The sequence below is a fragment of the Megalops cyprinoides genome, chromosome 8 (genome assembly GCF_013368585.1).
Source record: "Megalops cyprinoides isolate fMegCyp1 chromosome 8, fMegCyp1.pri, whole genome shotgun sequence".
NCBI classification, from domain to species: domain Eukaryota; kingdom Metazoa; phylum Chordata; class Actinopteri; order Elopiformes; family Megalopidae; genus Megalops; species Megalops cyprinoides.
Window position 1 is genome coordinate 22,268,508 of NC_050590.1, and position 27,362 is coordinate 22,295,869.

Sequence of the window (27,362 nt, forward strand, 5' to 3'; positions counted from 1 at the left end):
ATTCAACTGAAGCATTAATTTTAAGAGGTTTTAACATTGTTTCAATTCAGTCAGCAAAAAGGCAATAATGGATTACATAAAAACGATAATTGCTGGGTAAACCTAACACAATTCCTTTGAAAACTGTTAAATATCAGTACTTGTTCCATTCAGCCAACTGATGTAGCTTGTTATGTATAATAGTAGTCTGTAATTACCAGTGGTAATGATGTGTTTAATAACTAAGTACACTTGCTATAGTCTAGTGGCTAGGTTTAAATTCAAAAAACATGGCCAGAATAAATAATGGGATTGTTCCAATCTACCAAGCAGAGGAAGTGGTGTGTCAGTGCTGGATTCTCATTACAAATTGAACATGGTCTTTTTTCAGAACTTGTGAATTCAGCTGGAACAGTTATAATGGGGATTTAATAACAGAGAAGCGCTTCAATTTTCTCTACAACAGTCACAATCTGGGGGAAAAACAACCTAATAGATTAAAATTAAATTATTACACTGAGACCCAAAGGTTGAATATAAATGGACTGTTTCTGAAGACAGTCTGACTGGCTTCTGTAAGCCAGCACTAGGATAGATATTTGGTTATGTAAGGTCAAAGGCTATTTTCTGTTGCCAGGAATTAATGACACCCAGACAAATATGAAAAGACTGAAGAAGCAGCTATCATTTAGTTGAGTTGTAAAATGCTCCTCCTTTCTTTTCTACAGTCACTCTTGTGGCATATGTTTGGGAAAATCTCTCTCTGCATTTCACCTTGACAGAAAAAAACAATAAGGGCACCCATGTTTTTTTTCCTCATTCCTCTGAAATAAATGAAAAAGAAATCACAAAGTCCACAATGCTGACAAAGAAAACAATGCTAAGAATAAAGCATTCTTTAATGAACCCTTCATTCATTAAGTAACAGGGCTGAGAAAGTCTGAGAGGGATCTCATGTTTTTTAAGGCTTCCTGGCCGTCTGTTGTCTGTGCTGGGGGATCTCGGGATAGACTAGGAAACCAGTGAAAGTGATGTACTTGCCATGGTTGCTGTAGGCCCCATAACCATCATGCTGGTGGCTGAAAAGCCATACAGTGTCGCCACGTTTCAGTGGAAGCATCAAGCTCTGGCTCTGCAGAGCCTTCTTGCTGTCACTGTCGTCATAGATCATGGCCTGTACTTCAAGGTGGTTCTTCATCAGCTTGACAGACATGATTTTATGGGGAAGTTTGCCAATGTTAAAAGAGAAGTAGTAAGCTCCTGGGATTCGGCAGGTGAAGATGCCAGTGGAAAGGTTGAAATCCTCACCGATGTTAACAAAGTCTGTGTCAAAGGTAATTGGATGGTGTTCAAACACCTCCTTATCCACTCCCACAATGCTCTGACTGCGGGCCACAGAAAAGGCTGACCTGGGGTCCTCCTCCTCTTCTTCCTCTTCTTTAACTTTCTGAATGGCCTGGTCTGAAATCAAGCCATCAGAAGTTTCCCCATCATGAGCTGCCACCTCTTTGCCATATCCGTTGAAGGTGTTCTGACGGCTGGGTCTCTCAAAGGCATAAGTGTCTGGGTAGATCAGGTAGCCATTGAAGGTTGTGTAGTGGCCTGTGTTACTATAGATAGCATACTTGGGGTCACCGTGTAGCCGTAGCCAGATGGTGTCACCAAAGTCCAGCTGCAACATGGCGCTCTGACTCTGCACCTTGCGCTCCTCACTGTAGTTTTCGTCATACACTATCACCTGCACCTCATTCTTATTTTTCATCAGCATCACTGACAGGTCCTTGCGGGGGAATTTCCCTACCGTGAAGGAGAAGTAGTATGCTCCAGGGATGCGGCAGCGGAAGATGCCTGTCTTGGGGTCAAAATCATGGCCAATGTTGACATAAACCTTGTCAAAGGTCACAGCCATCTTGGGACCCCCCTCCATGCTGTTGGTCCTGGCCACGGAGAAGGCTGACCTCTGTTCCTCTGCCCCTTCAGGTGTATAGGTTGATACCCACCCACATGTGAAATGACAAAGTAGGCCAATCAGCAGAGGCTGGACTAGGTTCATCTTTCCTGTGGAAAAAGAAAGGGGTCATTAGCCTAACTGCATAAATATAGATATTACCAATATTGTCCTTTTGAAATTGGTGACTTGGAAGAACTGCATTACATCTTGATAAAGAATCTGATCCAGTTCCAGATATTAAGAATAAAAGAACAGAGCAACCTTCTCTAATCACATCATTTCATGCTTCTTACTACTGTGGTGTTTTGTATTTGACTGATCATAAGAAATACTACAGGGCTCCTGAGAGTTCAATAACAATAATAACTCTGGGCTTCAGAGTGGCTCAATTGGTCATTTCAATTGCAGGTTGAGGGCCATTTCCTGGCATAAATCCCAGCTTGGTCATCAACTTGTAATGAAAACGGGCAGGGTCTCCTAGTCTCACTGTTTTCAGACACTCAGGGAGAAATGTCTAGATGAGCTGCATAAAAGGAAAAAAGAAATACTGAATTCTTTTCTGCAGACTTTCAGCATGGAGTCTTAAGAAGTGTCAATGATGTTGCATTGCACATGGGTGCACTGTCTTTTAATTTTTTATTCAATGATTTCTCTGATTTTGCTTCACTAAAACTGCTTTCTACTAACTTGTAGTACTGTAGCTCGCCTACTTTGCAACAAATACTATGTTTCCACAGATTTATCAACTGAAGACCATGGTCACTACTCGTCACCAGGGGGTGATCTGAAATGACCACAATGCCAAAATTAATTTTGACACTGACATGAATTCACCAGGATCTTTTTGCATTTTGTTTAATTTTTTGTTAAGACATGGCATGCTGTCAACATAAGAAACGAATGCTTGCCCAACAATGTTGCTCATATTTTCTCATATTTTCATATATATATATATATATATATATATGGACAAAAGTATTTGGCCACACCTGTTTTTCAGGGTTTGGGCTAGGCCCCTTATCTCCAGTGAAGGGCAACCTTAATGCTTCAGCATACCAAGACATTTTGGACAATGCTATGTTTCCAACTTTGTGGCAACAGTTTGGGGAAGGCCCTTTTCTATTTCAACATGACTGTGCCCCAGTGCACAAAGCAAGGACTATGAAGACATGGTTTGATGAGTTCGGTGTGGAAAAACTTGACTGGCCTGCACAGAGCCCTGACCTCAACCCCATCGAGCACCTTTGGGATGAACTGGAACAGAGATTGCAAGCCAGGCCTTCTCGTCCAACATCAGTGCCTGACCTCATAAATGCTCTACAGAATGAATGGGCACAAATTCCCACTGTCATTGGGTGCTTCCAACACACCAATATGTTGAAAATAATATCAGAATCGTATCTTGCAAAACAATTTCAAAAAGATTAATGTGATGTTGGCATGAATTGTCAGCATTTTTGTCTGAATAAATTAGCTAGCCGTGATCTTTCAACAGGCCTACCATTTAGAACCTTGCTAATCAGACGTTCCCGGTAAATTGCTACCTGTGCTTGTCACACAGAGAAAGTTGCTCTCTTCTCCTGCCCTTGTTCATGTCAGAGAGAATTGAATTTGGGCAAAGGTAAGGTGGAAATTGCAAAGGAATGAAAAATATCAATCCATGGTGAGCAATCACGTAGGAGTTCAAAAAAATCACACCACAAAAACAAGGGCAATATGGAAAACATCACTAACAAAAGTGGAATACATTTTTTCATGTGCAGTGTAATCTTGGTGGTGGTTTCCCAGTGCCATTATCCTTGAACTTTGCAGCATTTAATTGAGGATGGCAGAGTGGGTGTGTGATCAATCTCAATACACTTCCCCAATCAAAGTGCTCTCTCTCTGACACCACATCCCTCTCTGTATTCTTCCTTCCACTCTGCTTCTGCTGCTTTGTTGAACATGGTCACGCGGGAACTGTGCTTCAGCCCTCCACACCTGCAACACTCTATCACACAGGCCATCATCCAATCCTGCTCTTAAAGTTAAAAGCACCAGAGCCTCTCACCTCTGGTTCTTTGAAAGACAACAAAGCGTATGGGTTAGTGATGGAAACAACAAAGCAAACGGATGGGTGTGGGGAAAAGGTGTGTACTGTGTACTGTAATTAAAAACTGCAAAACTGTACAAGACGTCAATTATGTAAAATCTGAAAGAACTGCAGCTTTGTCCAAATTAGGCAAGGTATCACCCAAGCAAATAAATGATAACATGCGTAATATTAATGCCCATGATCCATCATCAATGATGTTGCCTGCAGCATCAAAGTGCTACCACCAGGCAACCTGCCAATACTCTACTTCTCCTGCCTTGACATTCCTGGGTAGAAACTGAATTACCAACTAAACGACAAAAATCTGATTTTCAGCCTGGCAGCCGGTGGGGCTGCTCTGCACAAGTAACATGGAATGGTTGATTTTCAGGTTGTTAGATAAGTAAGACATTGGAAGACCAACGTGGTATGGGATGAGTCACTGCGGGGGGATTGGTTTTGGGGGGGAGGTGGAGGCATGGTTGTGAAGATATGGGTATTACTCTGAGAATCTGGATGAGTCACTGTCTAATGATCCTTCAGGATGCAGAGAGAGGAAAAAGAGCTAAAGCCTTTCCCAGTGAAATCTCCCCTTTAGACATACACTACAGTGCACTGTGAACAGACACTTCATCTGCTGTCTTCTGCAATACTTTAATCATTTTGTTTATTTTCCAGTGTGACAAGCATCACATTTATCTTGCATCTTCCATGACCCATTTATACAGCTGAAATAACATTTTTCTCAAGTGTACAACACTTACCCGGGATACAAGTGAGCTCACCTTCCCAGACATGTTCAGTGGCTAACTACTTCACCTAAATGTTGCCAAAGTATTTCACAACACTGCCCTAGAAACAATGTGCAAAATGTGTGGATACATCCAGTACATCTGAAAGGCACTCGTTACCTTATCAAAAAAAAATGTGATTCTGAAATGTGGTATATATATATATATATATATATATATATATATATATATATATATAATGTCATTGGGTGCTTTATAGTTATTTCCATTTACAAAAAACAAAGTAATTTATTGAATAAAACCTAAACCATATCAACCCCACATGCCTCTACCACCAAACAACCCCCAATCTTAATATTAATCTCTTTAATTTGAGGTCAAACCCACAGAAAGGGTATTATTTAAACATTGTCCCAACAAAGTATTGCTGGATAATATTGTGTGTATATGTCTATGTAATAAATAAAAAAGGTTGTGTATGACTGTGTTCTGACCATTCCTGTGTATGGCATAAAAATCTGTAACTAATGGCTGGGTCACACTCAAAAAAGTATAAACTCAAGAAACTAATCCAGAAATGAAAACCAAAGATGTTAAGGACCTAGAGCAATTCTGCCTTCAGGCTTGGTCAAACATTCCTTATCATAAGTACCTGAAAACTACAAGAAATGAAATTGTCAGCGCAATCCATGCCAGAAGAGGATGTACCGAACACTAAATACAGTGGTGCACTTCAAATGATGTTACATAAGGAAGATAACTTCTACATAGAAGGGGAGATTTGTAACTTTGTAGTGCAGGTTATGACGTGTCTCTGTGCTGAAGCACCCCTGAGATATTGATGAGTCATTGCTCATTCACTAGCCACATTTTTTTAAACAACTACTTGGGTATTTCTTTTCCTTGTTTGCACACCGCAAAATAGCAAGTGGGGAGAAAGGTAAACTTTCTGTTGGTGGGTATCTCATGAAGCAAGTTAAATGAGTTAGCCAGCTAAATTTAGTAAATGTTTTGGAAAAATATCCAGTTTGGGCTTTCCGGTTTAAGGAAACGGATCTTCCTCAGCTATGTATGCCTGCATGTGTAAGTTTGTGTATTTATTAGGAAATGGTTTTGTGCAAATCCAGCTGCAGCTGTATTTCTGCTATTGTGTTTGAGAGTATTTTTCATATATTTGTATTTGTGTGTGTGTCTAAATGCCAGCATCAATATTTATGTGCATCAATGGGCATGTTGCACATATGTGTAACAGTGTGAATATATGTATGTTTGTCAGTGTGATAATGTATGTATGTATGTATCAGTATCTTTGAGAACCTTTGTACATTCATGCATGTGTATGTATAATTACGTGTGCATGTGTATCTGTGTCAGAATGCTTCTGTTTATACATGGGTTTGTGTGCACCAACCTGTGTGTGTGTGTGTGTGTGTGTGTGTGTATGTGTGTGTGTGTGTGAGTGTGCATATGTATCTGAATGGTTGCATTTGTATATATGTGTGTGTCCCAGCATATGTGGTTGTATGTCTTTTCCCTTGAGAGGCAGGATCTTTTACCTTTCTCTTTTGTGAACCCATTTCTTGTCAGATTTTTTTCCATGGTGACAGAGGGATCAATAAGAGTCAACAGATATTGTCAAAACATTAAACCAATGCAATGAATGAACATTTTTGCAGCACTGCTGTCAACAACATGGTAATGAAATACACAACAGGAAATACATAGGATGAATTAAAAAGATGAATTACTTTATACCATTACAATTACAATGTACAAACAAAGGTAAAAACTTTTGCTCAACATATAATGGTGGTTAAGTCATGTAACTTTACCATGGTCACAAAGACCCAAGGAAAAGGAAGATTTTGAGGGGAAAATATCCTGATCAGTAACTAAAACATATATTGTAAATAGAGCATTGACTTTAAAATATTGTCTTCAAGAATACAAAATATTTTTAGATTGGAGAGAACAAAGTCAGGTGTTCAGGTCAAGACAGTGCCAGAAAAATTTGGGTACATGAATTGCCCTTTTCTATAAAAACACCAAGATTTAGATGACAACAATTTGCTGCACCACCATATAGTCATATATGCAGCCAACACATGCCAGCATCAAGAACTACGTACACGGGGGCTCCTGAGTGGCTCAGTCGGTAAAAGCAGTCATTCTGAATGTAGACTGAGCGCTATGGCCCGGGTTTGAACCTGACCGTGCCACTAGCTGACAGTGACCGGGAGCTCACAGACGGAACACATTGGCTTCGTTCCACTGGGGATAGGGGTAGGTACATCGGCAGGGGCTTCGGTCCCATTAGCAACAGTGACCCCTGCTGGTCGATCGGGCACCTGTGGTCCACGTGCCAAAGCTGCATATGAAATGTCTTCCTCCGACTCATCTCTGTGCTAGCTTAGCTTGTGGACCGCAGTGCGAAAAGAAGCAGCGGCTGATATCACGTGTCTCGGAGGAGGGCACATGCTTGTCCACGGTCTCCCAGATTGACAATGGGGGTTGTGCTATGGGACCGAAAATCGATGATGACTAATTGGATATTCCAGAATTCGATGAATTGGCCATTCCAAATTGGGGAGAAAATTTTAAATGACCAAAAAAAAAAAAGTTTTCTTACACTTGCATGTTGTCACATCATCACTGTCACCATGAGAACATGGAGCCATCACCAATGGAGAGGGGTTCTGTTTACGGTGGGAGGCTCACTTACTCATGGTTGAGTAAGAGCCTGGCATTGAACAGATGAGTGGTGCTGGGATGGCAATGGAATCAATGTTATTTGAGACTGGCAGCAACACTGAGGCAATTTTAGGAAGTTAGATGTGACCAGAAAGTTGAATGTACCCACAATAACCACTGAGCAAGGACCCAAGCTATAAAAATGAGAAATGTGTATGAATATACTTAAATGTTAAATCCTACTTCGAGGATGATCAGTATTATAAATAATACTTGGCTATGAAAGACTAATAATCACTATAAGTTTGTCTGTGGGCCCTTTTCTGTGTTATGATAATACTGCAACATCTTTGATCATAAAGATGAGAGCTTTGAACAGTAGATTGCTTTAAGAGTAAAACTTCAATTAGTAAAAATACATTGTCAAAGGAATGCTTTGTCCCCTTTGCATCTGGTTATTGCCTTTGGGCTGCACAAGCATATTCCAATATCAGTTGAATCAATAGAGGCCCAGTCCATCAACACAGTCAACAACTCAGAATTCATATTCTACTTATAGCAAAACACAGATCATGTGCTCTGGTCAATACTCAAGGGAGTATGAAACAGAAAAAGGCATTGTGATCCAGATGGTGTTGTTTCTAATATATTTTCATTATTTATTCATTTTTCAAAAATTACTATAACCACAACAATAACACATGATTTTCAAGAAGCACATTATGCATCTAGATCCTAACAAGACATAGATTCCATGTTCACTGGCAGGTTAAATGTTTGCTAATGACGATAGGTAAGAGGACAACACATTTGTTAGGCATTTAATGTGGCCTATATTCAAACAAACATTTCAATCAATTAAGGCAACACAGAGCTGCAGAAAACAGTCTTTTGAACTAAAAGATTGAGGTACAAGAAGCCAAATCTCTTTGCCAATTTGACTTTCTACTGCTTTCCTACTATATTCTAAGGTTGCTAGCCATATAGTGTCCATTCTTTCATTTTTTTACATAAAAGAGTGGAAATATCCCACCATGGAAAATGTGTGAATACTGACAATTGCATGTCCAATCAATTACATGTCCAGTCATTAGAATTTGCCTTCAAGAGTTCATGATGTTGAGAGTATTGGAATAGTCCTGCTTTATTGGCTTGACAATCAGTCACAACTCTAAAGGCAGGGAATCAATCAAATGTTATGACTTACACTGTAGCGCTCTTGGCAAAGAAATAGTCACAGGGTGTATTACAGATAAGCAATTCAAAATTATAAAACTACAACATAAAAAGAAATGGAAAAGGAGGAGCAATAACAATAGTAATACCAGTATTCAGTGCAATAAAGGAAAGTGAAAGAATTGATGGATGTATGTCAGAAATGATCACATCTACAATCACATCAGTCAGACAATAGAGTGGGAGTTGCAAAAAAAAAATCTCTCAGAGCCTCCTGACTTTAAAATTGCTTGAGGCACACAGGAAAGAATCTCAAGGGAAACTCAATGCTATCTCACAATCCATTAACAAAAAGATGCAACAAAAATAAGACCGAGCAATAGGGTTGCATTGTATTCATAGACACAGCCATGGGCTAAACAACATTGGCAGAGAAATTCTTGTCTGGGTCCAAGTGCTATATGCACTTTACTTCCATTTCACAATGTGTGCGGTATGTATTTATATATTATTTTTACATATTTCCTCCGATTAGCTCAGTGACCACCTTGAACACAAGCTGAACACTGTGACCCAAGTTTGATCCAAGCGATGTCATCAGCTAGGATGACCAGTAGCCCATAGCCTATTTGTGCTGCAGGGGATAGAGGTGAATATGTCCACAGGGGTTGCTTATCTCACCACTCTCAGGCAGCCTGTGATTTGTCAGGCACCTGTGAGTTGCTCAGCACCAATCCTCCAATGACTGCCCACTCCACGGTTGTGCACTGAGAGACCTGCAGTGTGAAAAAATGGCCATTGGCTGCCTGCATGTGTCTCGGATGATTACATTCATGCTGCATGACACAGAGGTTGTTGAGACTATCCTACTACAGCATACAGTTGGCGATTCCAAGAGGGTTGAATTAAAGGGGAAAAGCAAAAAAAAAAATACTGTTTTTTACCCACTGTCAATTATACTGTGTCTTTATACTGCCTTTAAGCTGCCTGAGGCCAATGTTCAATCTCCTGGTCACTTCACTGGTTGTGATGAACTGTTGTGATGAACTTTTGCCTTTTATGTGTCATGCCATTGTTTATATTAGTTTCCAAGAGTCTCTCCACCACCTTTTCCCCTTTTTAAAATTGCCTTTGGAAAATACACTACGCTTAATGTGCTTGTGACTATCTTAATTGTACAAATACACTATAAGTAAAATTTGACTGATTGATTAATAATGTTATAACAAATTCACACTATTGATATTAAAAGTCTTGGTTATGATGACAAAGTAAAATGTAGTGTACCTTGATTACCATTTTCTGATACCGTAATTGCTATTAAAGCAAGTCATATCTGTGAATGATAGGTTTAGAGCCTTCAGCTCTAGCTGATATGCTTGGTCTCTAATCCCTGCAGGCCAGGGGTGTCTAACTCCACTCCTGGAAGGTTAAACATGTGCTTATAATTACTTAATTAGCCCAATAGCTTGTTGAGTCTGACATTTATACGATTTTTGAAAATGATGTATTACACCCAAATATTGTGCTTGTGCCTTATCCCCTAGAAGTATTTTACGGTTGTGTATTTTGGGAAACACATAAGTGTTGGTAATTATAATTATAGATAATTAAATTATGTCCCCCAAGCAAGGGGAATTGGCTGGGGATAAAACTAACACACACAGAGCCATCAAGGCATTATGTTTGACACTTTTGCCCTTGTCTGAACTGAAACATTGTGTTAATGTCAGTCTTTTTGCAACAATATACACTTACATTGCCCTCATTCAGTATTAGGGGGAATTTTAATCTCATCTCTCAAATGTCTTAAAATAAGATTATCCTACATGCAGACTGCATAAATTAGCACCTAATTATCACTGATGAGGTTACACTTGACTCTGCTAATGAGGAAAAAGATACAAAGAGGAATATGGCCATATTTTCCCCAGGTGTTCTCCATTTGTGGTGTCAGCTTTCTCATCTCTTATTTCCCCTCTATATCTCAAACAAAGGAACTGCTTGTTCTCTCATAATTCCTGAAGGAGAATCAGATGAAAGCCTTTAATCCTTATTAGCAATTAAATGTCCTCAGTTCTATTTTGATACTGCCTATGGGTGTTTCATATCCTACCTTGCTGCTGACTTCTGACACACTCACCATTTAAAACTGCTCTCTGAGAAAATGTAAGTATGAGTTGTCTCCAGATATTGTTCATCATTTGCATCATTCAGTCACTGCTTCAGGTGTGATCTACTGCCTTCAATCATCCCTGGAGATAATCCCACAAGCTGGCTGCAGGAAAACTTCAGCAGCCTTCCTGTCTAATCGGAACCATTTCACAGGTTCAGAATGAATAACTGACAGGGAGTGGGGTAGCTAGATCATCTAAAACACAGTCTTCAGTCTATTCATGATTTATTGGTCAAGAGATGTAAGAATCCACAGGATTAAATAGCTGATGAAACATGACAGCTAGACAAACAAACAGATCTACACATATAATGAGATCCCCTGAGAGGCAGAACCTGAGATGTATGTCCATTTTTAACTAGTTAGCAATGGACCTCAACTGAATGTGCTGTTGAAAGTCCTCAGCATTTCCCTTCTGGGTTATGAATGCCTCAGTAATGAAGCCATGATCGCTTTTGCTTGTTCTTCTCTGGCCCTTGGAAGATCTAGTTTGAGAGCATCATATTTATTAAATTGACATAATTGGTGGTATTTGGACTCCAGATTCTCATCTTTGCCCTACCCTTTGTGAACATGCAGCACATGTAAGGAATCTGTAATTCCTATTCCTCTATGGCATGAATGGTGGGGTTGCCGTCAGGGGCCCATGTAGGAAGGCGATTTTTTGCTGCTTTACTATTGTAGGTGGGGCCTCTCGTGCATTGGATGTTTCACATAGTCTTCAAAGTAACCATTCAACGCTATCACTAAAATTACTTGTAATTGTGATAGCTATATATACCACCTTTCCACCTTGTGTGTAACACGTACGGTTTTGAGTCATAGCCTATTTTTATGTATTTTTATTTGTCCTTATATGTCCTTTTATTTGCAAGAAAAAATATAATGTTATGCTACAGGGGGTTGCTATTGATATTTAAATGAATTTCCAGTTAATTTCTTTTAAATTTTGATGTAGATGTCCAATCTTCATCATTCTGAAAAAAAAAAAAAAAACTATAGCTATTTTCCAGAAGGTCTGTTTCAGCAATGTTTCCCTTCATGATTTTTGCACATTATAATATCTATATTGTCATTCGGCCTACAGACTATTTAGATCTTGATGCTTCAGATTTTAACTGCCTGGTCAACACATTATTCTACCCCAAATACTCTTCTCAGCTATTTCATGGAAATGTTTGATTCAGTAACCAAGCAAAGAAACTACCTGTACCAAGCTTAAATACATATGACTTGCAACTGGCAGCAAAAACACTTATTTTGCAATTGGATGAATATAGGAGAGGCAAATGGTGGGGAGTGTAACAGGATTACCAGAGGATTTACCGTGATGTGATGCATAGATGCACAGAAAGGGCAAGTCTGAGCATTTATTGTGAGGCTATATAAAGTATAAAGTATAAATCTGGATTGTGTGGTTTTAAATGAGGTTAGATGGTGCAGCAGCAAATTTCTCAGACTTCACAGTCATTGTAATTATCTCTGTATGAAACCCTGAAAAGGGCTCTCAGACTTTTGCATAGGTTCCCTACATATGTAATTAATATAGCCACCTAGTGAATCAAACCAGAAAGTCTTATACTTTTGTAAGTTATTGAGGACATAAAAGTCTTAAAAAATCAAGAAACAGGCACTATAAGCGCCGGTTGAATTTGACTTGTTTAAAGTTATTAATTTATTAAATTAGGAAACAGAGAGAGGAGGACTTGCAATACAAGTTGTATGTGTGCTGTATCTTTTTTTAGTTGTACCTCTAATAATGCCTGTTTTGAACATTTATGCTAATCTTCCTTATGACATAAGTCAGACTGAAATAAATGGAGGACTAGTGCAACATCCCCCTCCCTGCTAGTTAGTCCAGCATACCTATGACTATACCTAGTAATCACTCATGCCACCTCTGAAACACTTGTGTCCTTTTATTGCTCGAGGAAATTGAATAGTGAAGGAGAACCTTGACAGGCTCATCCTTTTTTCCGCTCAATGTTTAAGGATGGAGACAGGCTCAACAGCTTACTGTAAGCCAATGTGCAAGGAAAGTGACATGTTAACAACAATACAAGTACCTTTTTAGAACCTACTATTGTGACCATCATCTGTGTAACAAGAAGAGCAGTACACAAACCCTATTTTCCTCTTCTATTGTATTTTGCACTCATTAATGTGCAGGTTAGCAGCATATTTAAAATGCAAATCTCACAAAACCATTTTCATTCTAACTGGCCCATCCATTTTTTGTAATGGCATAGCAACAGGGATATGTGCTGTGCATCTTATTTTCTGTTCAGAGGCGGTGGAGATGTGTGTATGCGTGGGGGGGGGGGGGGGGGGGGGGGTGAGTGGGGGGCAGCATGTAGATCTAATAGATGCTGTCCTTATTCCTGAGGGGGATGCGTACCTTATTCTAATGAGTTCTACAATTATGGTTGTAACATAATTACTATGACAAGGTTGTTTGAATGATTTGCATCCCACATACTCATTATTTTTATATGAACTGTGGCTGATATGAGAGAGAAAAATAGTTCTTTTATATAATTTTCTTTCAGTATCCTCAAATATTTGTCAACTGCATGCCATTATACCACAGTTTTAGTCCTGCAGTGACTGTCATGGTGGGTTTTGTCGATAATGAATATTCCCAATTGTCAACCAATGCATTTCACATGAAATGCGTGCGGTGAAAATGCAAGTACAATTTAGATGCACATGTGACAGTACTATTGTGTTAGGTGCAGTCAGGATCAGTATCATGCTAGTACTTTCAAAACACTTTCCAAAATTAACTTAATTCTCTGATTTAATGCACTATCCTTAATTCAAAGAGTTTCACTGAAAAATCCTGAAATAGAAATAAACTACATTTTATTGTTATGTTTGATATTTCCATCCTTTATACTGTTTGCACTTTACAAAAAGATGGACAAGACACACTACGCACATTTTGCTCAGATTATTTCCTTATGCATGCATCTTTGATCTATAAAGCGAAAAAGAGCATTGCAGTCTACTGGTATTGTAAATGGGCAAAAACAGATTTGCAGACTAATGATCAGATTTGTGTTTACTCAAAGTGTGCACAAGACTCAAGACTCAATAATTCCTCTCTTATTTGTGTTAATGGAGGTGGGTCTCGCATACCACTCTGTCTCTGTTCAATTATCTATGTGTTAAACAGCTGCTGATTCCAGGAATGGAAAATGCTGGAGTAAAAGGGGAAATACTGAACATCTTGTGACTTTCTTTGTGATTCTTGTGATTCTTGTGGCTAAGGTTAGCTGGCTGCTTGTTCACATTTGTGGGAGCTCTGAAAATGCAATATTCCTGTAGTTTTCCCTTTTCTCCCCCTGGGGCTGGATTTATATTCCTTATGTGGTGTCAGGGGACTACTATTGAGTATGAGAGTGCTGTAGGAGATGGGGGCTGGATGTTCTTTTTAAGAGAATGGTAAATGATAAGCAGGATGAAATATGAATTAGTCATTTAGATCTGCATCTCTGGTTACTGCTACCACCTGCTTAGGCTTCATTTTCAGTCCTTAATCATTTCTACATTTTCTTGCTGTAACTTTCCATAATATATTTAAAGTATACACATTCCAGCTCTTCCACATAACTAAAAGGGTGAATCCTTGTAATGACATTGCCTATGCAGGCCATGCAGGCCAACACCTTCGGCTGAAAATGAGCACACTGCAGTAGTCAAATGCAATGATAACTGTATTAACCCCTGGTTAAATACAGAATTAACACTAGTCATTTAGTCATATTAACCAGTCACATTTTTTCTAAAATACAATGTATTTTATTAGGAAACAATTAATGAAAACATCACTGCAATTCAATAATGTAATTTGTTATTAAATATAGCAAACAAATCATAATCGGGTAAAAAGGCAAAACAAATACAAATACAAATAAAAAGAAATTATTTAGAAATCAATTGAAATATACAAAAGTAGAAATTACTTGCAAACAATCAAGTCACAAAATAAGTCATGATCACTAAAGAAAAATTATGTATACTATAATTACGTTTCCCTACAACAGTTACTGGCAATTGTGTTAATGTGACCCAAAATCTTCCCTTGTCCCTGGAAATTTACTGAAGGCATTTATTTATCTTTGTACCACTCATGTGACGTTAATGGCTGTGAGATTCCAAGGACTGCTTGGGTGGACATTATCCTGTTTATTTCTTCAGACTGCCTGGATGTTTTGTTTCATTATATTATTGTTATTCTTATAACCAGGCTTGTTGCCATCTCCACAATGGCTAATTTGTAGGTCAGTGTATATTCCAGTTTCAACTTTGTGTGGAGAGATCAGAAAGTCTGTCTTTTTTCTTTGGGTTAAAGATGGGCAGACATTCATTTTGGGATATAAAATACACTGTTAATGTGATTTATTTGAGCAATTGTCCCAAATTCTTCCCAACTGGTCTCCTCACCTGTAGCCCTCTGAGTTCTGTTCATAAGCCGTACACAGCTTGTTTTTTAATATATTGCTGAACCCATTCAGTCTACTCTTTTTTTCTGAGGACAGAAATAATCTTACATAGCCATAGCCTAAAGATATCTAAACAGAATTTTGCCTTTATCCCAAGAGAGGAAATAGCTGTGACATTATTATCTGGTATGGGAATGGTGGAATCAGCAGATTTGATGAAACAACAGGGCTTGGATGCTACATTTTCAGTACAGACATAATATTTTAGACAGCTGACAGAAAAATGAACTTTGAAAAGTTTTGTAATGATTTGTTCCAACTGAAGACAAGACATGGACTGAGGAAATGTTTTATTGTTCCTTTTTTGTTGACTCAGCTTCAGAGTCACTTTTCTTTGTTCACTTTCTTCCATTCTTGACTAAGAAACCAGGCACAAGAATTTAATGGAAAAAACACAAACAAACACACATTTTACTTATTACCTTGGAGCCATTATAGCTAACGTAAACATAATAAATAGTAGATAGAGTAAATAATAGAATAAAAACTTTCAGTCAGGTGTAGTGCTCCCATCTATAAATGCCTCATTTCCAAATCTTGCAAACATAACAACTCCTATAGCATCCCAAAGTGTGAGCAGGATATCTCAAGTCATCCACCACCAATGTGTTACACAACCACTTTTACATCAGAAGACTTATCAAACATGAGCTCAGAGGACTTAGTATTTACATGAATCAGGTTAGGAGGGGGAGCATTTTCTTTGATTGTCCAATGGGGAATTTAGTACAAAAGAATCCTAATACTGTTAATGTATTGGTCCACTGTCTATGTGCACTATACATTTGTTAATTTTGGTGTTCAGTCCTTCCACATCAGAAGGGTCACACATCACACACATCATAAAATGTTTTAGCTTTTAATCATGCCAGATTGATATGATTACTCCCTACAAAACCTGAAGAAAGACAGAAACCTATGTGACCACATCTTATGGTTAGCCAGTCTGCTCTCTGTAGAATGTCAGTACTGCATAGATTTGTATCGATGCTCTCCACTAGAAGGAAATATATTCTTAGCTAGTCACGCCTCTTCAAAAGTCTCAGTGAAATGTTCAAATTGGCAGAAAGCCTGCAGGAGCTCTGAGGCACAGAAAGATGTCTCACTTTCATTTGGGCAGTGGATTTTCGAAAAGCTTTTCCCTATGCCAGAGCAGTCTGCTCAAAGTGATAACGAACAAGCTTTTCCAAAAATGGACTCAAGACTCTTTTGGAGACCAAAGTGGCTTCATCACAACCTTTCACAGTAAAATAACTTGCTATGAGTTTTTCACTATGAAATTAAGTGTAAACTGGTTTGCAGTTTTGCAGGTATGGCACTCCTGCTTCAATGTAACCTGCAACAGTTTGACTGAACAGCTAAATTGCAAGTGTGCACAGCTCATATGTTATTCTGGTTGCAAAATGTTTTTGAGCTTCTACACAGAGCAGGTCTCTGTAGTTTTGGACTTAACTCTTAACATTGTGGATATGTGCTTGAATATGGATGTTTTACCATAGTTTTCTACCTTCATAGTGTGGTATCAGTATAATGTATGAATTTCATGTTGCCCTTTACGTAGATACCTGCTGACGAAATAGATGGTAAAAATGATGTGCTTTCACTGAACAGGCTGATGTTTCACAGTTTCTCAGACTTCCTTTTTGATATTCAGGAGCACCTTTGAGATCACCTTGGAGTTTTTTTAGTTTGTTTTTTTGTTCCTATTGCACTTTTCTGTTTCTTTTTTTGTGTGTTTCTTTGTGATGGTGGCTGCCAATTTGTTACTTCTAGGTTGTCAGTGAACTTGCTTATTTTGAGCAGACTGACTTGCTCACAACAGGCAACGGTCCTACTCCTGAGGCTACATTCACAGTTATACCCAACAGAAGTGGCTGTGGAGGACACAGTAGCCATCTGTGGGAAATGCAAATAATTATCAGGCTGAGACAAACAAGTGACAGAAAAGTATTATTCCCAGTTTTCCCAAAAAAGAGCAACAGAATTCTAACCCTCTCTGACTTTGCCAGAATGAATGGGGCATTCATCAGCTGGACAGTGTTGGTGATATCTCTGCAATTTCTCAGACAATGCTATCAATCATCTGCCCTGAGCCTGTAATATTTCAATGTTTTGAATGTTTTAAAGATTCAAGTCACAATCTGTCCCATGATGCTGCTGTAACTTTTTCTAACAATGCCCCCCCCCCCCCCCCCCCCCCCCCCCCCCCCACCCCATAAAATCCACAGGTGGTTAGGTGTTCCACACTACAGTAACATCAAGGATTTCACAGCAGATGTTGCTGTTACCCTGGCAACAGATCACTGATATTATACTGGTGAAATGTAGAAAAGGCACAAAAAACCTCTTTTGAAGGATTTATTCCCTGGATAGGAAATATGGCACTTATTATTCTGACTGCAGTGCATCCTTAAAGGAGACTATTAAATATATTTGTCAGTGGCAAGTTTACCTTATGTTATTTTTTGTTTCTTGTATAACATTTTATGTTTGGCAGTAATGAAAAATGCTAATTACTATTTGCTTAAAAAATGTTACACAAAGGTAAGGACAAAGCCAGAGGTCTCTGTACAGTTAAAATAATTAAAGGTCTCCTTCTGTTACAAAAGTGAATTTGGCATATAGGAGTTACTGCACATGTTAATTCCACTGCACAATGAGCTACCCAGTGAAACTTGGTAACATTTGGTCACTCCAATAGCGCTATAAAATGACAGGCTTGTTTTTTGTTGCTTGGGTGAATGTGATTTCTCTTGTGTAAATAATATGTGTAAACCCCTTTAAAGATTAAAATAAATGAGGATCAAAGACATGAAAAAATAAAATCATGGATTATTCATAATATAGGCAGCCATTAACCAAATGTAAATGATGGAGTAACCTTCTTAATACCATGAAGGACTTGCGATTGTCATAGCTGCATTGCTCTCCCCAAAATAAGAAATGCCACCTCTGATTATTCACTATTCTTTGAACTTCAGAAGTAATAATGCAGCTGCGCAACTTGTCTACAATCTCTCTAAACATAGTCAAGTTACTTCTCTCCTCACCTCATGTCACTGGCTTCCAGTCATCACTTGCATCAAGTTAAAAACCTTGGTACTAGTGTACAGGACAGTGAATGGGACAGCCCCTTTATACCTACAGCCGCTCTTCAAACCCTATGTTCCCTCAAGATCGCTGCGCTCTGCATCTAAAGGGTAACTGACTGTCCTGACCCGACAGGGTCGGCCTTTTCAGACACAATCCCTGTCTGTATTGGTCCCTCAGCGGGATGAACTCCCCACAGAGGTTAGGACAGCGGAATCACTGGCCATCTTCCGACGCAGACTGAAGACCCACTTCTTCAGACTGCATCTCGGTCACACTTCAATCCTAGCCCCCAACACCTGCTACCTCTAGCATTGATGTTAATTTTGTGTAATATTGTGATGTATTTTGATTCTGTGTTCCAGGGACCGTTGTATCGTAGTACACTTGGCTTCTGTCAGAGTGCACAAGTTAACTTGTGGTAGGGCTTGGATGGTGTTAAGCTCACGCTCACTGGTCTGGGAGTGTTGTTAGCCTGGTCTGACACTGTTGTTCATTTAAATTGAATGGAAACACTTCTGTTCTATTGTGATGGAAGTCACTCTGGAGAAGAGAGTATGCTAAATGCATGTAATGTAATGTAATATAATGTAATAAGCTATATATGTTATTACTGCTTACATGCATACGTACTGTACATTACCACAGTATTATATTTCAAACTAGAGATACTCTGCTGAAAACAATATAATGATTTAAGTAACATTAGTGAAATGATTGTCTATAATTCACAGACCCTAAACATGATTGAGCGTATGGTCCCCTGTTGAAATTTAATTATATAAACTGACACTTATAACAAGCAGGGTATGTAAAATTACATTATAATTACATCAATTTTTAAAGCAGCAATACTCTCTGAAACTATATTCAGTTTCATTATAGTGTTCTTTGACTTAACTAAATAAATTTAGCAAATGTTATGTTATTGCTCACACACACACACACACACACACACACTTACTTACCTGCTACTAAGGTGGAAAAAAAACAAATTGCTTTTGTTAACAAGGTATTTATCAGCTAGGTTGAATGAGCTCATACTGAACAGTCTATCAAGTACTAATGTTAGATACTCAGAGATGTTCAGAACTGGAGGCTAAATGCAACAATTGGAGACAAGAATTAATTAACTGCGCTCTTAAGCATGTAATTCAATTCAAAGAAACAACAGCCTATAGAGGTGTGCATCCATAATTAACTTGAACAGCATCGAGTTGCTGATCAGTTTACACACAATATTTTCCACAATGTACTTTGACCATCCCTTCCAAATGGAAGAACAATTTCACAGTGAATAAAAATGCAAATATTCTGAGATGGTGTGTGTACAGAATTAGATTGGTCCACAACAGACTTAGTCTATGCCATTTACAAATTTCACAAATTTTAGGATGAAAATAATAAATCAACAAAAAGTAGTGTGTAAAAAAGTAGAGTGTAAGCTATTTCAAGGGCACTTCAGGTTGTTGTATGAGATTATCAAACAAGGGAAATTTCATGGTTGGCCATGCAACACATGGCATCAAAGCTTGTATTTCCAACTGAACATTTTTCCTGGGTTCTTGGGTTTTCCCTGGGTTCATCAGCTTTTCCTTGTTAACCTCATTGGACAGTAAACCTTCAGGTATTTTTCAGAGAACAGTTAAAGTATGTGCAGAATATATTTCATGGCTACAGGTGATCATTTGCAATTAGTGTACATTTACAAAGTACACCCACTCATAAATCAGCAGATAATGTATTACACGGAGTCCATCAGCAAGAAAGGTGCATGCTAGAGTTTTTAGGGCTATGCAGTTTTGACTTTAAAAAAGGGCCACAGGCATCATTTAGATGCTGTACAAAAACACTCAGTGAGTTTACTTTTGAGGTGATGATAGCTTGTATGGTGTGCCTGTAATCATGCATAATTTAACTCCAAAGCTGGGAGTACGCCGGATGCCAGTGAGTGGTGTTGTGTAAGTGCCACATGTCATTTCTTTCTCTAAAGCTACACCATACAACACATGTTTCTCTGGAGCAGAGCCTATTCCAGAAGTGATAGTACTGTATTTATAATTAATTAATTAATATGGCAAAAGCTCTTATCAAACTAGCTTACAAAGCCACCATGGCAAGATAAATTAAAGGCGTGTCAAGGGAATAACAAGAATATAGTTACAGAACCGACATTAAAAGAGACAACTAGTATCAAGATGAAGAACAGTGCTAAAATTTAAACATACAACAGTAATTGTTTTACCTTACACATTATGCCTAACAATTATTCTTAAAAACAACATTCTAACATGCATATAGTGTCTAGTAATCCTCTGCAAGAGCAACATTACCATTTATCTTAGTGTTCACATAGTACCAAACAACTATCCAGCAGCATCACCTTCTACCACACATAGTGATTAATAATTAACTGTAAGAGCTATGGTACATTATATCAGATTATTTTCAGCACATGTTATACCTTGTAGAATTCTACTGACCTCATGCTGTGGTCAGATCATGAGATGGCCTAGTTTGCAACCCTCTAAAGTCTTCACCTTAAATGCAGTTCAACTGGTCTCAGCACAGTAAGTGATCCTTATATTGCCTTGAAAGGGCTACCTGTTTTCTGCTTGAGCAGAGAATATTCCACATGCTGTACTACTGGCAAAAATATTTCCAGCTGAACATAAGAATGATTATTTGTATGTTTTTAGTCTTAGATCTATCATGATAATGCATTATAGTTCACTAGGAGGACCTGTATACGTTACCAAGGCTGTGTAAGCCAATAGTACTTTAGAGCTAGCTGTTTTGACATGTGAACTCTACATTTTGAGATACTGTATGTTATAATGACCCTAGAGGCACTAATGCAAACCAAAGAAATGAAAATGTAACAAATCACTAGCTGGAATGATACTGGTAGAGTAGCTGTGCAATCTTTGTGTTTCCTTGCAAAGTAACAATCTAGGATGAGCCACATCTTGAGAGTTCAGTTTTCTTCTTTTGAACAGCTTCATAACTTCAGTTTAAATTATTTGAAGTCCCATAACTAGTGCAGTGCCCTGGCAAGTTCAATAATTGACAAAAAATAGTATTTTGTGATCCATGAATCTATTATACATGTTGCTGAGCCGTGTGAAACCAATACATTTACAATCATATCTACCCATCTGCATCTGGTATAGGCACATTCTGCTGTGGAACTGCAGCAAAAAGGAGTGACAGCCATGGAAGAAGAAAGATAAAATTCAAAAGATACAGTGACAAAACAAGACAAAATTACAAGATGTGGAGGAATTCATTACAGTGCCATAATAGCCACAGCAACACTAAACTGCAAAAGTATTATATTGTTTTTTTACCCTTAAAACACAGGGGGGATTCAATTGGTGTGGACCAATCAATCTCAGTGGGAGAGAACTTTCTCTGTTCGCAAAGTGCTCTGATGCTGTTACAAGTCCTCTCTGTAGTCAGTTTGTAAAGCTGAGTGGTTCCTGCACTCATCGGTCTTGAGGTGCCCCTGTTGTACAGGTGGGTGTTCTGCACACATCAAGCCATGTGCATATTTTTGGGAATTTCCCCATTCCTCAAGATTTCAGCTCAAACAGCATGCATTGTGAATTCTTTTTTTATTTCAGAAAGAAGGGTAAAATTCATTTTGGGGATAATGTGTTTGCTAAACCACAAAAAGATTTGAATTTTGAATTAGCTGGTTTACTAGGTTGTAAAATAAACAAAATTACAAAATAAGAGCTCTTCTGAGTGTGCTCCTATTGTGCTCTTATGAGTTCCAACATTACAACTGAATTATGTTTTAAGTTGTGTCATGAAAACAAGGATTTATTTCATTTTTCCTCAAAGAGCTACCGCCTAGAACAAATGGAAAGAGTTAGCCAAATAGATGGCTAACAACAGTTAAGTTGTGTGTCTTGTACTTTTATTATGTGGTTTATAACCCTGTGAAGCAAAATAAATAGCTGAGTGCTGAGATGGTGACAAAAACAACAATCCCTGATTTCATCTCATCTGGTCATTTCAAACTCATCTGGTGTGCTAGCCCCAGTTTTTCCTAGGCTGCAATAGCCCAGTCGTAATGCGTATCAGATTAACTTGCAGTTTACTTGCTCAAGAATCATTATTTGTGTGTTAGCTATAAAATTGAAAAACAGCTTACAAAAAACACTATGACTCCAAATTGTGTATCTGAAGCATTGTGGAGGGACACCCTCAACTCCATAAGTATTTTGTTACATTAAGCAGAAATACATCATTCTCAGTTATGAAATTTTGGAGAAAATAAGAGGCACAGGTAACATTATGATAAGGAAATGTAGACAATTGATGTGTTTTGCTTGTGTTTGATTCACTGTCAAAAATTGCTGGTGGATGAGGGTGGATTTTTAAAGGGGATATATCAAGGGACTCTGGAATTTAATTTTATTTCATTCATGTGATAAGTCATTGAGAGACAGTCATACAATTGCACTCCCATTCTTATGAAAAATCACAATCTAGGACTTACAACATGCAAGAGCCGAAATTATTTTCATTCCATTTATGCCATTAACACCTGCATACAGGAGAAGGCTGTAAGTGAGTGCTCTAAAATAAAGACACCTTTTCACACGTATAAGTGAGTGTAAATTCTGAAAGTATGCCAAAACCCCTATTGATGTTCCCATGTAAAGACATGCAGCACGGGGTTCTTATCGGTCTGGTGCACCTGAGCCAAGCATACCAGGCGCAGGACCCAGCTATACAGTTGGGAACAAGAGGATTACATGGGGAGCGACAAAGGCAGAGACAATAGAGCTCCCAGGAGGTCCCCCTGGCAGGAAGCAGGGCAAGACAAACAGCACTCAGTCCAAGTCAGACTCAAGTCTCCAGCAGCAGCCGCCAGCAAGAAGGATCAGCCAGCAATTAGAAGAAGTGCCCTCAAAGCTAATTTCATGATAGCATTATTCCACTGTCAGATATCTAGGCTTATTATGCTCATGTCAATTAAGAGTGTAAGGCTTGTTTCCTATCAGAACTTGTCAGTTCCAACCCTATGGTTTTTCAGTGTGCAGGTAATAATGTGCTGTTTGTGGTACATGTGATCCTCCTTTATTTAAGGGGTTTGATTCTGACTCTTGGGACCGGTTCTGACACATCACAGTTGAGACTTCACAGGCACATTTCTATCTGAGGTGTTCTTTACACCATGCTGAGTGAAGCTGGTATTAAATTGTCAGGCACTTCCTCCATGATACAACCTGACCAGATGTCATCTTGTTGCTTTACTGTGGAAAGAATCTCAGTATGAATCTCTAACAATTTGCGGTTATTTCATCTTTCAAGATGCCCTTTTAGGCACTGTTAATACATTTGAGGTAAAACCCCGCTGTCCCTGGAAAGAAAATGAATAAACAACACATTGTTTAGATAGATATCTTGCGCATGAAAAATGAAGGCTCATTCATATCTGTGTGAGGCAGAAGCATTCCTCGACCATCTTTCATCCCTGGCAAAAACGATCAAGATATTGCTCCACACTGAGTAAGTGCAGTCTATAAACCTGCGACACTCTTCGATTAGCTCCCGGCTCTCAGTGCTTGCTGTCTTGTTAGAATCGGGGGTATTGATCGTGAACAAAGATGAAATGCTTGTAGCTGCCATGAAAGGCTGACAAGACTATCGTGCAATCATTCCGCTCAAACACAAATCTCCTTCTGGGTAGAAAAGCACTCATTACAGTCTAAAGGGCTATTTCTCTGAGTGCTACAACGTCTGAAGCCTCATCAGTTGAAACGGTGTTCAAAGCACAGCAGGGGGAAATCCTCCCAGGAGACAATGCAGACCATCTAAGAGCAGTGCTTTCAAATTTCCTCCACTCCTCAGCTGTGTGGGACAACGGGATCCACTGATATCTCTCATGAAACCTTATATTATATATTCTCTCTGAGGCTGCCTCTCTGGCAGGGCTTTGTGCAAAATAGGCTAACACACTACTGCAATGTAAAAAAATATTATTGTAAAATTATTGTATCAATTTATGATAGGAAGTCCTCATCCTTTTTCAGATTTCCTGCATTGGTGAAACCAATATGTGATCAAATATATATAACCAAATATATGATCCCTTTAGTAATTACAGACCTGTGTTTTTATGTCTTTGAGGTTCTGACACCTGCATGTGTTTGTTGACATCAGAAGTATACCTCTTTGTCAATAGTGTAGGTAATTTGTTGTGCTTGCTGCTGGCTTCCAATGAATCGCTGTTCATATCAGCAGCATTAAAGAAACATTACTGCTTAAACATCAAATTTCTACCTCCACCTTGCAAAGGGTGGTAGTTTGACCCAATTATCTTATCTGCTGGCATTGTCCACATGCAAAAAGGATATTAAAACAGCCAAGGTAACAGCAACAAGTTCCACTTCCAAATTGGGTCTGTCTGTTTGACAAGTTGGAAAGCACAAACCTGTGATGAACAGCTGTGAGACGAAACAGGCAGACACAGCGTGTGAAAAGCAAAACCCACAAACCTACACAAACACATACTACTCCAGACATGTGGCTGGCACATACAGGATTGCTCCTCTCTCCTAATTCACATATTTATCCTGTTTATCAGGATTAATACATTATGCATATTTTATGGATGCTGCAATACTGTGATACCACATGGTCCGCACGTATTTCAAACCAGACAAGCAATGAAAGTAATGCCATCATGGCAGCCCTCACTGTAGATCTCCTTACCTGTATTTTAATGGGAGGTGCTCCAAAAGTTCTCTCAATGGAATTGTCAGAAGGGAAGTTCAGTTCCAGAATGCCAGCAAAGCGTGTTGCTTGTGGCTCTGTGACTGTCCTACGATCAGCTGAGCTGCAGGAAGGGCTGGCGGTTGGGTGGCAGGCTCCAACCAACAAAACCACTCTCTGTATATCCCTCGACCAGCTCAACCTGCTGATATCTGGCAGACAACGAGCACAGCACACATACGCACACACATTCACACACGGAGAGCTCCAGTGGAGGGATTTGAATGTGAAGGGGGGTCCTTCCACTTTACAGGGGGCTCTGGAGGGGCTGCACGAATGAGTGTTTTCAGCAGCAGGGCGATGCAGGGTTGCAGGGAGGGAATTATGCAGCATTGTTCACACACTCACATTCCCTCTCTCTCTTCCTCTCTCTCTCTCTCTCCCACACACACACACACACACACACAAAGCATTCCTACAGGGTGTGGACTGCGGTTTGTGTGTGTGTGTAGAGCGTGTGTATAGAGGAGTATTCACACACAATCTTTATTATCGGGGGGAGGGGGGGGGGGGGGCACTGATCGTGTTGCTGATCATGCAGCATTGCATAGCAACACTGCCTCCAGATTTACCTACATCCATTTTATCACTGGTATTACTCAAATTATGCATGTAGGAAGGCAAGGGATGTTGGAGGAATTGGAATTCATCTACAGTTTTCTGTAGCCTTTTCCCTGTCTGTTCTCTCCTTCTTTGTGGTTCCCTGCTGTGTTCCATGCTTCACTTCTCAAATCTTTGGCTGTTTTACATACACAAGCTTAGCGAGCAGGTGTTGCTAATCAGAGCCATTTGGCTAACAGTTCTGTTCTTTTTTTATGCTGATGACCAAGGCTGGAAGAGCAGAGGTGAAGAATCAATAGCAATCAATATTTTTGACATTATTTCCTGGGTAAATAAGTAGGCTTCAGACTCAACATTGGTCTTGAATTTTTATGTAGAGCTTTCTTCTATGGAACACAGGGTTTTCGTGGTAATAAACCATGATCACAGTTATATAGCACCATGCTTCTTAATGTAAATGTTAATCTTAATAAAGCTTCACAATACACAACATATGATCATGAAGATCACACTACAATATGTTTAATGATTAAATCTTAATTTTCATTCTCCATTCCTACTAATTTTGCTTTCCTGGTGATTGTGTGCCTTGTAGAAATATTGGTATAATAAGCAGGACAACTGTTTTTAACTGGGGATATTTGGACCCCTAGCAGGTAAATGAAGCCTCATCAAGGGGTACGTGAGGTACATATGCAATGATGTTTTTGGAATGTAGTTTGTAAAAATTGCAAATGTACTTTGCTTGGATTCTCAGTGAATGTTTTTGTTTTGCATTTAGTGATCGTATCATATCTTTTTGAAGATATATAATATAGTATAAACCACTGGAGGTGGTTATTGTAATTGACTTTAGTTCAAAATTCATACAAGGTCATTAACCCCTGAACGAGGGTCATGTCATGTGATCCACTTGAAATTTTTTTTTATATAATTGCATATGTTATCAATTTTTATTACCCTGTTTTATTTTTAACCTGACTATATGAGCTATGCATGGAATTTTTTTTTCATGTGAGGTCAATAATCATCAAATTTAAAATAATATAATCTCTTGTAATATTAACTAATATCTGAAGAGGTTTTTATTGTTTTTATTTACAATTCACCAATCCACAAAAGAGCAAATAAATTAGAAAAAAACATGCAAAAAGTGGAGCAGTACCCAAACAGACACAGCCCAGTGTCTGCATTCCATATCTATCAGAGCAAGACTATCCCCCAGCTGAGAGGGAATCACTGCCTTCATATTCTTTTGGCATGCTTTCTCCTATTTTTTTTAGTCATCAGCTCCGCTAGGTCTTGGTTTTTCATCAGAAATAGCATGTGTTGCTTAAGTAACAATTTTATTTCAATAGATAAAAGTCCCCATTTTAATTTTGCTGTCAAAGATTAGACTGATATGATTAGACACAATTATTGTCACTTACATTCATTTCAGACTGGAAATACAAGAAAATGCATCTCAACCAGCCCTCTGTGCTTTTTGTTATTATTTGTCCTTTGTCTGATGTTATAGCATCCTACTGAAGTGGGATGACATGCTGAAATAATGCATCTGTGGCAGCTTTGGCATAGCAAAGTAATGTCACAGAATCGGTAAGAGCGCTGC

The 27,362-nt window shown here is 38.8% G+C and overlaps 1 protein-coding gene across 2 annotated transcripts; it reads right to left on the reverse strand.

The window, feature by feature from the left end:
- Nucleotides 1-804: 804 nt before the first annotated feature.
- c1qtnf4 (C1q and TNF related 4) lies at nt 805-25,539 on the reverse strand. 2 transcript variants are annotated; one of them, XM_036535783.1, is made up of 3 exons: nt 25,130-25,539; nt 24,849-24,861; nt 805-2,037 (listed from the first exon to the last, which is right to left on the reverse strand). In XM_036535783.1, the coding sequence occupies exons 1-3, from the start codon at nt 25,520-25,522 to the stop codon at nt 941-943; spliced, it is 1,503 nt and encodes a 500-aa protein (XP_036391676.1). In that variant the 5' UTR covers nt 25,523-25,539; the 3' UTR covers nt 805-940. The 2 variants fall into 2 exon arrangements, with proteins under 2 accessions (XP_036391676.1, XP_036391677.1); XM_036535784.1 differs by lacking the exon at nt 24,849-24,861 and having other exon boundaries at nt 810-2,037; nt 25,130-25,202.
- Nucleotides 25,540-27,362: the final 1,823 nt, after the last annotated feature.